The 14,025-nt window shown below is 31.6% G+C and overlaps 2 protein-coding genes across 2 annotated transcripts in view; one reads left to right on the forward strand and one right to left on the reverse strand.

Annotated features, from left to right (window-relative positions):
• IFT46 (intraflagellar transport 46) overlaps positions 1-14,025 on the forward strand; it is a 201,810-nt gene that overhangs the window by 162,276 nt on the left and 25,509 nt on the right. The gene's annotated exons all lie outside the window — the stretch shown is intronic.
• LOC118182704 (voltage-dependent calcium channel type A subunit alpha-1-like) overlaps positions 1-14,025 on the reverse strand; it is a 454,834-nt gene that overhangs the window by 38,782 nt on the left and 402,027 nt on the right. Inside the window, exons 43-45 of the mRNA XM_085811365.1 lie at positions 10,840-10,878; positions 2,892-3,034; positions 1,935-2,058 (exon numbers count right to left, since the gene is read on the reverse strand). Of these exons, the coding sequence (XP_085667491.1) occupies positions 1,935-2,058; positions 2,892-3,034; positions 10,840-10,878 (306 nt within the window). The remainder of the gene's footprint in view (positions 1-1,934; positions 2,059-2,891; positions 3,035-10,839; positions 10,879-14,025) is intronic.

Here is a 14,025-nt window from a genome sequence, read left to right on the forward strand (position 1 = left end):
CGTCCTCCCAAGATCATTTTACTCACTCGCACAATTGTGAAACAGAGGGCCGCTTCATTCTACCTGAGAGTGTGAGGGCATGATGTGGCTCTCCTATCCATTTGTTCCATCGTTCTCGCACTTTTTCCTTAAATGACTTATTCACTGATACATCTAAAGGCTGCAATTGGCTAGTCAGTCCACCAGGAATGACAGCTATCTGGGTTTTTAATTATCTCGCTTTATTCTTTATGGTTTGAGTTCTATGGGCACTAAACTGATCCAAAACCAAAAGACAGGGTTTTCTTAAGAGTCCACCAGGTCACCTCGCCCATACATTCTGTAACCACAGTTTCATTCCAGCTTCATCCATCCAGCCTTTTGGATGAACATGAACAATTACACCCATTGGAAGTTTTTCTTTCGAATATGAAAAACGGCAGTAGTTTTGTGCCATCAGCACAACATGTTAGAAGTACCATATATTGGGTTTATTCATGACCTGTGGTTTTTATGGTTATTGATTTAGACCCTTTAATACTCACAGTCTTGTTGGATAGTACATCAAATGTGAGTGGAATTTCATCCATATTTCCTATTTGACTGAGCTCAAAAGAAGTTTTCTTGCATGCAATTATAACAAACCTATGAAATGCTAGTATTTTTTCTTCATAATCTGCTGGCATTTTCTGTGCAATAGTTGTTTTTGTGCGCAGTGATAAGCCTTGCCTTTTCATGAACCTGTAGCACCAGCCTTCAGACCCTGAAAAGTTCTGATTCCCATGGTTTTCTGCAAATCCTTTGGCCTTATTGATTATCATTTTGGTAGAGACACTTATCCCAGACTCCTCTTATCTATCAGCCACATTTTTACAGCATTTTCAAAGTTCAGGCCAAGATGGAAGATGGAGCTGGGCATCGAAGGTTATGTTTTTGTTTTTTAGCAGTCTTCAGTTGATCTTTCTGCAGTCGCCAACTATGTATCATTTTTTTGGTAGGTGTTGAATCGAAATGCCTTGCTGATGCTCTGTTTTCATGCACTTTGGCGTAGTTTAACGCTCCTAGTTTATACTGAATTGTATAGCTTAATCTCTTGTTTCCTGTAGTCATATTTTCCAGGGTATTTTTCTAAACAAATAGTTTTAAACACTGATACCTACATGTTTATACAGGGTAGCACCGATACCGACACGTGTGTCGGCTGAGTCAAAGAAAGTCTATGTAAAGAAGGAAAGGCTCCATAGATGTAATGTGACCATCGAACCTGTTCGAACTTCGACATCAGCTTCGAGCTTTTCTGCTTTTTGGCGACAGATATTTCACGCATGCGCATAATAATTATGGCAAATGTAGAAAAAGTTACGTGTGTCTAGACTTTTATCCGGGCTAAAAGTAGCATTCAGTATTGAAAGTTAACCTGTGTCCTTCATGTATAAGATGCAGGTAACTTTTTTGAGACCAAATTTAGGAAAAAAAGTGTGTCTTATATGCCGTCAAATACGGTAATTTCTCTCTTAAAACCAAATCAGATCATTTTAATAGCAGACTAACAATGAACTATGCATTTTTATTATAAATAATTAAACCTATAAACTTGAGATAAATGAAACAGAGACATTAATCTTTGCAATTTGAACAAATAAGAGAAAGCAAATTAAGATATAAACGTGACAGTAAAGAAAATGTGCACTATTAAGATTCACTCCCAACACATAAGAACACTGAGCCATGAAGGCATGCTAAGGCGTCGACAGAAATACCTTATAAACGTAAGAAAAAGAATAATATTTTAGAAATAGTAACTGTAAATTTCTTAGAATGCTTTGTTCTTTAGAAGTATTTGCTCTTACGTACCTAATGTCAGTTAAATGCAAAGTTTCAAGTATTAATATTTTTTAATGGTTAAGTGGAAGATTTAAATTAAAATATGAAAGACAAAATTTGTCAGACTTTACCTGTGTATATGGTGGACCAACACCATTACCATTTCCTTTTTTCTTTCTTCTACTGCTACCTCTTCTCAAAAAGCTAAACGATCTATTCCATTTCTTATCCTCATTGTTATGATTCTTATCAATACTACAAAGTATTGCAAACAGTAATATTAAAAAGAAGGAAAAACCAGAACACTATTTAAAATGATTTCAAAAGAAATATAATAATAAATAATACATATAAGCACATAACAATAAACTGCAAAATTTAATTAACAGATACAAAAATGAAATATTTATAGCTTTTCCATAATATCATATTTACAGTCCATAACAAATTCCAAATCCCTAAAGACATTTAGTATAATTGACAATATTGCTTTATTATTTTACTCTGATCAATACTGATAAATTGGAAGGTGACATCTTTACTCATACGAATGATGCAGAAAAGTAACTGTTTCAAATGTGATTATGGTATATAGTGAATAAAATAGGAAGGGTGGTTATGGATATATCTGCAGAATGGTTCGAGAAAATCATTAAGGCATTCAAGTTTTCTTGAGGTAAAAATCATTAAGAAGAAAAATTTAAGGCATTAATAAAATAAAATATTTATTTATTTTTATTTAATTACTCATATTTATTTTATACACACGCACGCACACACACACACACACACACACACACACACACACAAAAAAAAAAAAAAAAAAAAAAAAATTACACCATTTTTCCAAAAGCTTTCCATAGTGTTGAAATTACTTTCATAAAGTTCACCCTAATCTTTAAACTCTGCAAGTATATAAATATGATAAACGTTAAAGAGAATGATGCCAACTGCTTCCTTCTTTTAAAGTCTCATGTATAGGATAAACTGAATAGGAGGTATTAAGTTTAGAAACAATCTACTAAATAACTGGAACAAGACTGAATAATTTTATAATTATTATGATATTAAATCTACTACATGTTTACCTTAGAGTTGAACGATGCACTGATCCTTGTCTTGAAAGTGGCATGTGCGAATCGGCATCTTCAAACTGCTCATCATCCAAATTAAGGCTTCCCTGTCGTGATGGCATTACTGCTCCCATTAACCTCTGCAGCAAGGACGGTCGCTACATCATATTTCAGGTTTTAAAAATTACAGTACACTTTTAAAAAAATGAATGAGGCAACTATTATGGCATAGACATATGTATGCAAAGGCTGCATATTAAAAATATTAAGCTTATGTAGTTGTATAGTACAAAAAAGGAGCATGATTTAAATCTACTTAAAAAAATAAAATTACCTTTCATTTAATATCACTGAATGATGGCAAATAATAGTATGTATTTTTAATAAAATTTAAATAAGCAGTTCTGAGCGAAAAAAACTGATTAAAATTTCATGGGTAATATGGCCAACTGGTCAGGTGATATATGAAGAGAGCAAAATGACAAGATAAATGAATGCTTACTTTATGAGTAAATCATGTGCATTTTTAATATAGAAATTAAATAAACTTTTGCAGCAGATTAGTACTGTCCATTAAATTTATTTTAAAAATAAAAGCAGGAAAAAAATAGTCAATTATTTTGTATAATTTAAATCACCAACAATATATTCTAAAGATACATATTTAGTATTGGAATGAAAAAATAAAAGGGTAGATAAAAATTATCAAATTATTGGTTAAATTTTATTGAAACATCAAATATTATACGCAATTAAAAATCAAATATTTTCTGGTGTTTTATTACATAGCCACATATACTATGTAGAGGAAATATAATGCTAGTAAAGTAAAGAAGAAAACTAGTAGAATGATTAATGAAGATAATATAAATAAGGCATATAGATAAAATCTTATCTATATGACTTATTTATATTTTCTTTTTAAATCTTCTTAAAATATTCTGAATTACTTAAATACAGTTGTCAGTATGAAGACAAATTATAACGAGCAGTTCTAATAACTAAATCTAGCAATTAGCAAATTTTCAAACAAATATTACTGAGAAATCATCCATTTTCAAAAACAAGAGCTTTACTGATTATTGTTTAAAATCTTCCAAAAAATAAAGATAATTAATATTTGAGAATAGAATAAGAACTAATATATGAACGTGATGCATTTAATTCCCTGCTCATTTCAAATTTAGGGACATTAATGCATTAATGCTATTACAATGATGCATGCTTTAACAATGATGAATATTAAAATTAATTTATTTCAACAGCTTTTTTTATCCAAAATATCTTTATCAAAGTCTTACAAATTAAAAAATGAAAGGAAATTTGAGAAATTTCTTGTCTACTGAAAACAAACATTCAATATTTATTCACTGCAGATAATTCATTATATAGTTTTATTGAAAGATGTAAAAATTAAATAAATTAATCATCTCTTCTTCCAATTACTGTAAATAAACTTATCTTTTATAACATATTGTTTTTAATCTTAATAAAAACAAATCACTGAAACCACTGGCATAATAGAAAACTGAATTAACCTAACTTGCAGCTAAGAAAATAGTTTATTTATTCACATTAAAAATGCTATTAAAACTATTTTAACACAGCAATTTATTACTTCTTAAATTTTTAGAAACTTTTAGGAACTCTTACTAAGAAAAGCCATAGCAGAGTTTATTCCAGCAGTATTTCTTTATGTTATTTAAGTCTCTGAACAAAAATATGTTTATATATGCTTTATCTATTTCATTACATAAACGAAATCATTCAGTTTAATACATTTTAAATAAATGTAGCTTCAGAGATTCAAATCTCTTATAATTTTATTTCATAAAATAATATCTAATGAAATACACTGACTAAATGAAAACACTAATATAATATAAATCCTTCTTTTATCACCAAAGTTATCTCCCCTTCTGATTCAATAAAATATTATTATTTCTTCATATCTGATATGAATTTAATGACAGAATATCCCCGAGTTCCATTTATATATATATATGTGTGTGTGTGTGTGTGTGTGTGTGTGTATGTCCGGATGATGTTGCTTTTGATCACTTCCTAAAATGGCACCACAAATGCTTGACCAGATTCATGCTATGCAAATTTGAAAAACATGAAAAGAATTCTTTGCCATGTTCTTTAGCCCACCTTAACATCTTCAGAAGAAAAAATAGAACATTCGCTGAAAAATTCCATCTCTGCAAGAGATAAATCGGTATATACACAACAACCATGCTGTTCAGGAAGTGGAAGTCATTTAAGTTAATTATATATTGAATGGTGAATGAGCACATACTTCTTAATAAAATACTGCTCAGTCCACCGAAATGAACGCCCCTTGCAGTGTATCCAGAAAAAAAAAAAAAAAATCCTCCCATAAATGTTGTATGTGAGCCCATCTGCATGATGTAATGAAAAATGAGATTTATTATGACCACGCAATCTTCCGCCAGTCACTGAAAATCCAGTGCTTACTAATTTATGGTAATCAAAGATAGAAAGCATGCATGTACTTAAAGGATCTGATCCAAGGGAAGAAGACAGTAAGCATGTAGGTACGTGGAAAGATCTGTGGTTTTGAGGACTAGTTTTAAGGGGAGCAAATAATCACTTGTAGCTAAGTGAGGACTGTTGAAGCAGTTGCAACTCCAGTCCCAAAAGACACTGTTTAGCTCTATAACATAAGGCTTGGCATTGCTGTGATGGAACTAAGTAGGCCTAGATATTTTCGATGAGCTGTAACCGGAAGCTGCAAGACCCCAACCTAAAATAATGCATCCTATTTACTGACTCTCACTCCCCACCCCCCGAGGGTGAGGGCAAAACCTAGGAAGCTAATTGTTAGTGCCTGTACCTAGGCAGTCTCAGCCACAGGGGTATAAAATCAGTCTTCACAGGAGTAAAGCCTTTGCTGCCGATGGTTGGTTCAGATTCGGCAGGAACCATATGGTAGTGTCTTGTCCATTCCATTGGTTATAGTGGAGCCATATGATCAGACATTTATGGTTGTCCAGGGGCAAACACCCCCATTGATGGAATCGGCAAGTCCGATGGGCTTTTAAGATTGCTTGAGGTGGCCAGTGGGCAGCTGGTGCCTCAACACTGCATATTCACATCCTTCCTTGCTGTTCAGCCCCCTTGGAGTTGATATGAGTTTATATCAATGTAGTCTTAGCAGGCTGGTTTGGTGCCCTGGTCTGTTTGAGTGTTATCTTTGACTTAGTTCTGCTGTCCGGGATTGGGGACCCATTGATGGCAGATTTTTTACATTCCCTCCAGGGATGGGGATGTGGAATGTGAGTTGCTGAGTGTACCTGTTGACTCAGCTTAGCCTTACCTTGTTGGCTTGACTGATAGGTTAGCAGCTTCTTGGATCACCTCTGCAGAAAGGATATTAATGTTGTACGATTGTCTAAAGAGGGTTATTGGGATCACCGTCACATATACCATTCATGATATTAGCATGCTCCATTTAAAGACTGTCGGCATATATATTTAAATTATCCAGAAATGATTTTGCTGACTCTCACATAAATTGCATTGACAAAAAAGTAGTTCAGGTATATGTATATATTATTGCTTAAAAGCTGTATAAAGTAAAAAGTAGTTGTTTGACGGTGATCCATTAATAACAGATTGTAATACATGAATTGCCCCCCCCTCGAGTTTTGAAATCTCCTTCTTTTTCAACAGGCAAATTTCCCTTTCTAGTTTAGTTGAGTGTCTAATAATGGCAAAATATCCAACAGTAATCTATCTAGAAATAGAAGCCTTTTGCCTGTCTTTTAAACATTAATATTGATCCTATTTATACTAACAAAGAGAAAAAAAACTTTTGCAGCCAATTCAATTCATATACATTTATTAGTTTTCAACAGCTTTAGCAACTTAGCCTTTTTTCAAGTGAAATACATATTTATATATTTTTTATGTGTACCAGTGTATTTAAAAAATAAGTGCTTCAGATTTCCCTCAAAAGTCTTCATATGCAAAGGTGCTAGAATTTTTTTTTTTTTTATTTTTATGTAGCACAACTAAGTTTTTATAATTCATAAAATAAAATAACTTAGTTCTCCTTTTTATTTATTGTTTTGTATTAGAATGTGGGATTATTTTAAGTTATTTATTTATTTTTTAACATTTGTTTGTATTTTGAAAAATACTTTCTTTTTATGATCTAATTTGGTTTCAATTAAATTTGTCAAAATGCACAACCACTGAATGAAAAATATAATGAATTAAAGATTTTTTTTTCTTCCAACATAATTCATTCCTGAAGATGGAAGGTCACTTACTTAAAGTGCACTAAGTTTTCTAAACTGAATTTTTAAACCAAAAACAATGCCAAACAAAAGTTGAATTTTGTGAATTATTAAAAATGCAGCCTCTGCATATGTGGCTTAGTAATTATTATGTATTTGCTGATTCATGGTTTTCAGCCCCCCTTTTTTGCAATATGACCCATTAAGAAATCTCAAATACATATCATATGTATATACATATCTTATATCATAAGAAAAAGGAAAGAAAAATAAAGTAAGAATTATTTTGGGGAATAGAGGAAGTGTTCTACCTTAAAATATTTTATTTGGATGAGAAATTACAATTTTTTTATTATTTTTTAAAAAAGTAAATTATTAAAAATACAAAGATTTGCATTAAAAAACTTATATGGCAGTATAGAATAGTACTGAAAACATAATTCATGTAAGATGCATATACATTATTCCCAACAGCTTGCATATTCAAACAATATTATGTAAATCCTTTTCTAACATTAAAATTTCTCAATAGTTAATTGCATATATAATTAATGTAAAGTAAAATATGTAAATCAGATATACTTTCTAATATTTGAAAGAAAGAACAGGATATTTTGGAAAAGTAGATCATAATGTAAGTAACATTTAAATTATCATAATAAAACTGTACTTAGAAAAGGGGGAAGGTTTTATGTTGATTTTTAAAAATGAGTATTTTTAATGACTCACACACTACTCGTATATGTTACTCTTTTGAGTTACTGAAATGACAAGAATTCAGATCTATTTATAGAACTACAAATTTTAAATAAAAAACTGGACATATTACATATAACTATATTTTTCATTTGTTTTACTGGAGCATATTTAAGTTATATCAATATTAGAAACATCTAGGTCTTTCCATTTTATATATCAGGATATGTTATATTAATTAGGCATCATGTATATAGGCTAGCTGCTAATTTTGATAGCTTTCAAGTTTGCAAAAGTAACCTTTTCAGATCTGTCAAATAACATAATTATTGCTTGGAACATGATCTAAAAATATCATCATCTAAAAATAAATAAATAACTAAAAGGCGATAGATTGCGTACTACACCATTACTCAAATTTGGCTACACCTGCATTCAGTACCTTTTGAATTCTTAATAGATAAATTAATTACTTTCTTAAGGGACATTAATTTCAAATTAAATAATCTACATATTTAATGGGAAAAAATAGCACAACATGAGATGCTTTCACCATTAGCTGAAGAATGTTATTATATCTTTACAGATAAGTTACATTTTCTTTTGGTAAGATGAATCTAAAAACAAAATATGAAAAATAAATTTTCTTTTCAGTGTAATTTTTTTATAATGGATGACAAACACTGTGGTAGAAATTGTGGAAAAATGGTTCAAGAAAAATTAGAATATAATGGCACAAAAAAATTTATGCAAATATATTTCTTAATATTTTCTACCTTTTAGTAGAACTTTTTTTCTATAGGACAGTATGGTGATTATCAGAAGTCTTGCATCCTGGACTGCAAGACTTGAAGAACTTTCCTCCTGGATTCAGACTAGCAATGGCTAGTCCGAATTCATGTTGCAAATTTGAGTCCTACACAAGGTTTGGCTGTTTGCGGGTACCTTCTTGTGGGTCTATTATCAGCTTACCCTCTGTAGTGCATGCTGGCCAAAGCCCTTGATGATAATATGGCTAAATGACTGATAAGTTTTAGCCAGTGAGAATGGGAATATTATTTACTGGATCAATGGAAATATCGGGGTTTAACAAAAGTTTTACACCAACGCAAATATCGTCTGCACAAAAAGTTCATGTTGGCATGTTTAATCATATTTTGTCAAATGATTTTTAGCATTTGAAAGAAAGAGACTTTATTTAGAACACAGTGGTAAGAAATTTGTAAAAGAAATATGGTTATGCTTAAGCACAAGGTGTCTAAAATGGAGCTATCATGCTGCCAGATTAGAACCATCATTGACTTCTAGTTCTATTGCAAAAAGTCAGCTACAAAATGTCACAATATCATTTCTGCAGCTTTAGATACTAATGTTGTACCATATGACACTGTAAAGGCTTGGTACTCAAAGTTAAAAAACAAGGACTGAAGCAGAGCACTCTGGCTGGACTACTGATGTTGATGAGGCCCACCTGTGAGAACTTAAGGAAGAAGATCAATATGTGTTAGTGCCATGTCGATTAGTTGTGCTAAGCATTGCATAAACTTGATGTACAAGTTCAATTGCTGGGTGTCACAAGAGCTGACTCAAGCAGATATGGACATATATTGTTCGGGCCTGCACTAATCTGGTTGAATATCAAAGCAAGGACAAATTCTGGACTGGATCATCACTTGTGATGAAAAGTGGATTAACTTCAACAACACAGGCCAACAAGGGGATTGGTCTGTGGCTGGTGAGCTCATCGGCAGCACTGCAAAGCACAATTCGACTAACAAAAAGGTGATGGTCTGTATCTGGTTGGATTGGCATAGTGTTATCTATAAAGGGTATCTGGAAAAGGTAAAACCTTGACAGTAAGGGGTACAGAGAGATACTAGTCCGTGTTGATGCTGCTATCTTCCGGCACGAAAAGTAATTTTCCATCAAGATAATGCAAGACCACATGTGTCTGCATTCATCGGCTGGACTCTGTATGGACTCGAATGGGATCTTTTGCTACTTCCATCATATAGCACCGACATCGCTCCTTCAGACATCTACCTTTTTTCATACCTGCAGCTGCATTTTGCTGGTGCTATTTTTCATTCTGCACAGGATATAAAAAATGAGGTTGATCTGTTTTTGAACTCACAGCCACCAAGTTTTGGGACCGAAGGCTTTGAAAAACAACGAAAACATTGGCAGAAAAATAATAGATCTGGTTGGGGGTTACTACCCACACTAAAGGTACTGCTTTCATGTTTTTTCGGTGGAAAACTTTCATTACAACCAGATAATTTGTGAATATTACTGCTTGGGCTATATGCATCTGACCTTTCATGAAAACACATATGTGGATTGCAAAGCAAAACACCTGACTTTATGAGCAAGAGAAGAGAATAAAGGACAGTCAAAGCATTTTCAGTCTTATGGAAAATTACAGGTTTGCAGGGTTAGAACCTGAAAGATTTGCAGCACACATCAGAACTTTGAAAAATGTAGTGAGATACATATGTTGTATGAATTTGTGTATTGAAGAATACGGAGGTAGTTTGTGACATATTCACTCTTGTTACAAAGTAATATGTACAGGGATTAATGCAGTACATCTAAAATACAATAAATCAATAGTAAAATAAAATTTTGATCTTTCTAGCTTACAGTCTGGGATGTTCATAGTGCGGTACATTTACCACGAGCTGCAGTTTTCACTGTTCTTTTCTGCACTTTGCATCTACTAATAATTTTCAGTAAAACATATTTTTTAACTTTTCACTGTTATAATTAAGGCAATTTTGCAAGGTCTAGTTATCAAAGAAAAGCTGCTGGACACATCTGCTATAACTGAAATCACCAATAAGGGTACTAAAGAAACTACAAAAAGTTAAATTCTTCAAGTTGTCTAACATAAAAAATCTTACTACACATGCCAACATTAAGTGAGAATACTAAATCTATGCGATAGAAGAGATAAGGTTCTACAGAAATAGAAAGGATGGAAATAGTATCTATACTACCGGTGAATCTGAAGGATGAGGAGATTGGGAAGGACTCTCCTGCAATCAAAGACAACATTTCATCTCAAACATGTATATCAACAAAACTATAATCTACATTTAGTGCTGCTCACTTGTAAAGTTCTGAATAAATAGAACGATCGTACTTTCGAGAATTTCTGAATGCCTGATTCTCAAAGTTGTGATAAATCATATATTTATACACATTGTGTGTATATTTACTTCATCAATTTAAAAGACAGAATTGAACAAAACGAGTTCACAGAAAAAAAGAATAAAAGTTATTTTCTTAACTTAAAAAATGAACTTACTGAGTGAGAAGCACTAATCATTTCATATTCTAAAAGGTATCACAAGTTATCTACAAGGATGTAAAACACTGACTATAAAAGACACTTATAAAAGGAAGGGTACTAAAAGCGACCAAGTCACTAATACTTATATTTAAATAGATAGCAAACAAATTAAAAGTAGATTGCTTCACAATCATATGGTAAACTGCAAGTCAATCTTTGTTTCATAAACTTTTAACTATTATTAAAATATTCAGCATGCAGTATTAAAAGGATTTTTAAATCATAAAATATTTCAAAAGTTTTAATAATTGTGTAAGATTTAATTATTGATAAAACTGTAAAATAATTCTTGTGTACAAGCAAATTACTATACAGAGAAATGTTAACATATTCTGTATGATTAATCATAACCAAAATCTTATTCACATATTGATAGAAAAATTATAGAAATATCATTTTGCAAAATGTAGGTAATTTGTAGCAACTCTAATGAATAAATCCAAATATCTTCATTTAAAATTTAAAATAAAATTTAATAACAATTAATTTAAATTTTTGGACTTAACGCTTTAGATGATTTCTCTAATTTTACTAATACAAGTGCAAATTTTTCATAGTTATTGTTCCAGTCTGTTAATGTTCTGTTGGCCATATTCAGCTGACCATATCATATCCATTAATACACACTCTTTTTTTTATGGTAGGACCTCATAACTTTTAAAATAATCCACCACTTGCTGTTCTCTCTATATAAGGGACATTCCTAATTTTAATAATTATTTTTCAGAATTTGAGGAAATAATACAGCAGTAACAGTTAATAAACATCCTTCTTTGTTCATGAAAACAAAAGGTGGCTTATTAATAATCAATCAGGGTTACATAGAACAAAAGTGCAGATGTCATGAGTGAGTTGTTATGTCATTCTTATCCATAACTGGCACTAAATAATTCTACTTAGTGACACTTTCACTCTCAGCGGGATAATATGTAAATAACAAAATATCTTTAACATTATTGTTTGCCAATATATGTTGTATTCCAGTCTTTATTTGTAATGTATAAGACTTTATTGTTAACTGAAAACAATGGTCCCTTTTCAAGGTGTTAAAAATGTTAGCTGAAGAGAAAGATCATTAAATGATTATTATATCAGCTTTCATATAAATTCACTTTTTAAATACATATGTTACTAAATTGTCACATATACAAAATTTCAATGTTCTAAAACAGGGATGTCAAACTCATAGGTACACTTGGGCCAAACAAACAAGGTTTAACTTTAGGCGGGCCGCCAAAAAAAAAAAAAAAAAAAAAAAAAAAATCAACATTCATAGAAACGTAGATTTATTTCGAATAATACAATAATAAACATATATATATATATTTATATAGAAAATAACAAGAAAAATTTAATGTTTACGTCCTGATACTTGACATCTCTTCTCTGCTATTATCTTTCCTATTTCGGGAGAAATTTTGTTGGCAGTGATAACTTTCAACACTGACCCAAGGTGATAATTAATCATTAATACGGTTTCTAATAGGAGACTTATTACCTCTCATGACTGAAAATAACTGCTCGCACCGATTACCGCTACCAAACATGGAAATAATTTCATATGCGAATTTTCGTGTATTTTCAAACCTGGCTGGTAAATATTTGTAAAATTCAGGCACGCCCACTTCAATGAATTTTGCTTTCAAATTTGAGTTGCATTGAATCTCGATCACCTCCATTTGCATATGGCTGGGTACTGAGTCAATACTTATTGAGAAAAATCAAAGAAAACAAAAAAAAAAAAAAAAAAAATGTCTTTGAGGGAACTAAAATCATTAAACCTCATTTCAAATTCAGTTGTTAAATTTGCAATTTTTTCTGCGTATTTTTGATATGAACAAGTATCATCTAAACTTGATTTGTTCATGCTGCACGTCGGGAAGTGCGTCAAATCTTCATTTTTAAGTTGTTTTTCCCAAAGAACTAGCTGACATTTGAATGCTTTAATTATGTCAAACATGTTCGTAATGATATGATCTTTTCCTTGTAACGATAAATTTAAATCGGTTAAGTTTTGGTTATATCAACCAAGAAAGATAAATGTTGTATCCATATTGGATCGTAAAACAAACTTACGTCTTGATTTTTCGTTTTTAAAAACTGACATATTTCTCCTTTCAAATCCCAGAATTGTTTGAGAATCTTGGAGCAAGATAACCAACGTACCTCGGTATAGTAGGACAAACCCGAATACTATTCACTATCTTACTCACTTAAGAAAGCAGTGAATTGACGCTGATTTAAACCTCGAGATCTTATAAAATTTATAACTTTTTTTATATATGACAAAATATTCTCCATATTTATTACTTTCGTGCATAGAACTTCTTGATGTATAATACAATGCATATGATGAATGTTTGAACCGTGAATTTCACTAAGTTTTTTTCTTAGTAATGCTACGAAGCCCTTGTTTTTCCCGGTCATTGATGGAGCGCCATCTGTAGCTACAGAATTTAATTTTGCCAAAGGTAGATTGTATTTCTGCAGAAGTCCAAAAACACAAGTAAATATATCTTCTCCTGTGGCAGGTATTAGGCATCGGTATTAGTTCCAGTAATTCTTCAAAAATGTTAAAATTCTTGTCACAAGAATGAAGAAACACTGCTAATTGAGCTTTGTCACTAATGTCCGTGCTCTCGTCACAGGCAATGGAGAAACTTTCGAAACTAGATGATTTTGCTTTGATCTGATCACTTAAATTCGCGGCTAAATCAGTAACTCTTTTTCCGCAACTGTATTTCGAGACAATGAAATTGATTGAAAAGCTTTCACATTTCCAGGACAAACAATTTCTCCAGCTTTCATTAGGCATTCCTTGATGAAATCA

Source organism: Stegodyphus dumicola, chromosome 2 (assembly GCF_044657685.1).
Source record: "Stegodyphus dumicola isolate Sdum_Otavi_A_Nest chromosome 2, ASM4465768v1".
In the NCBI taxonomy this organism is placed as follows: domain Eukaryota; kingdom Metazoa; phylum Arthropoda; class Arachnida; order Araneae; family Eresidae; genus Stegodyphus; species Stegodyphus dumicola.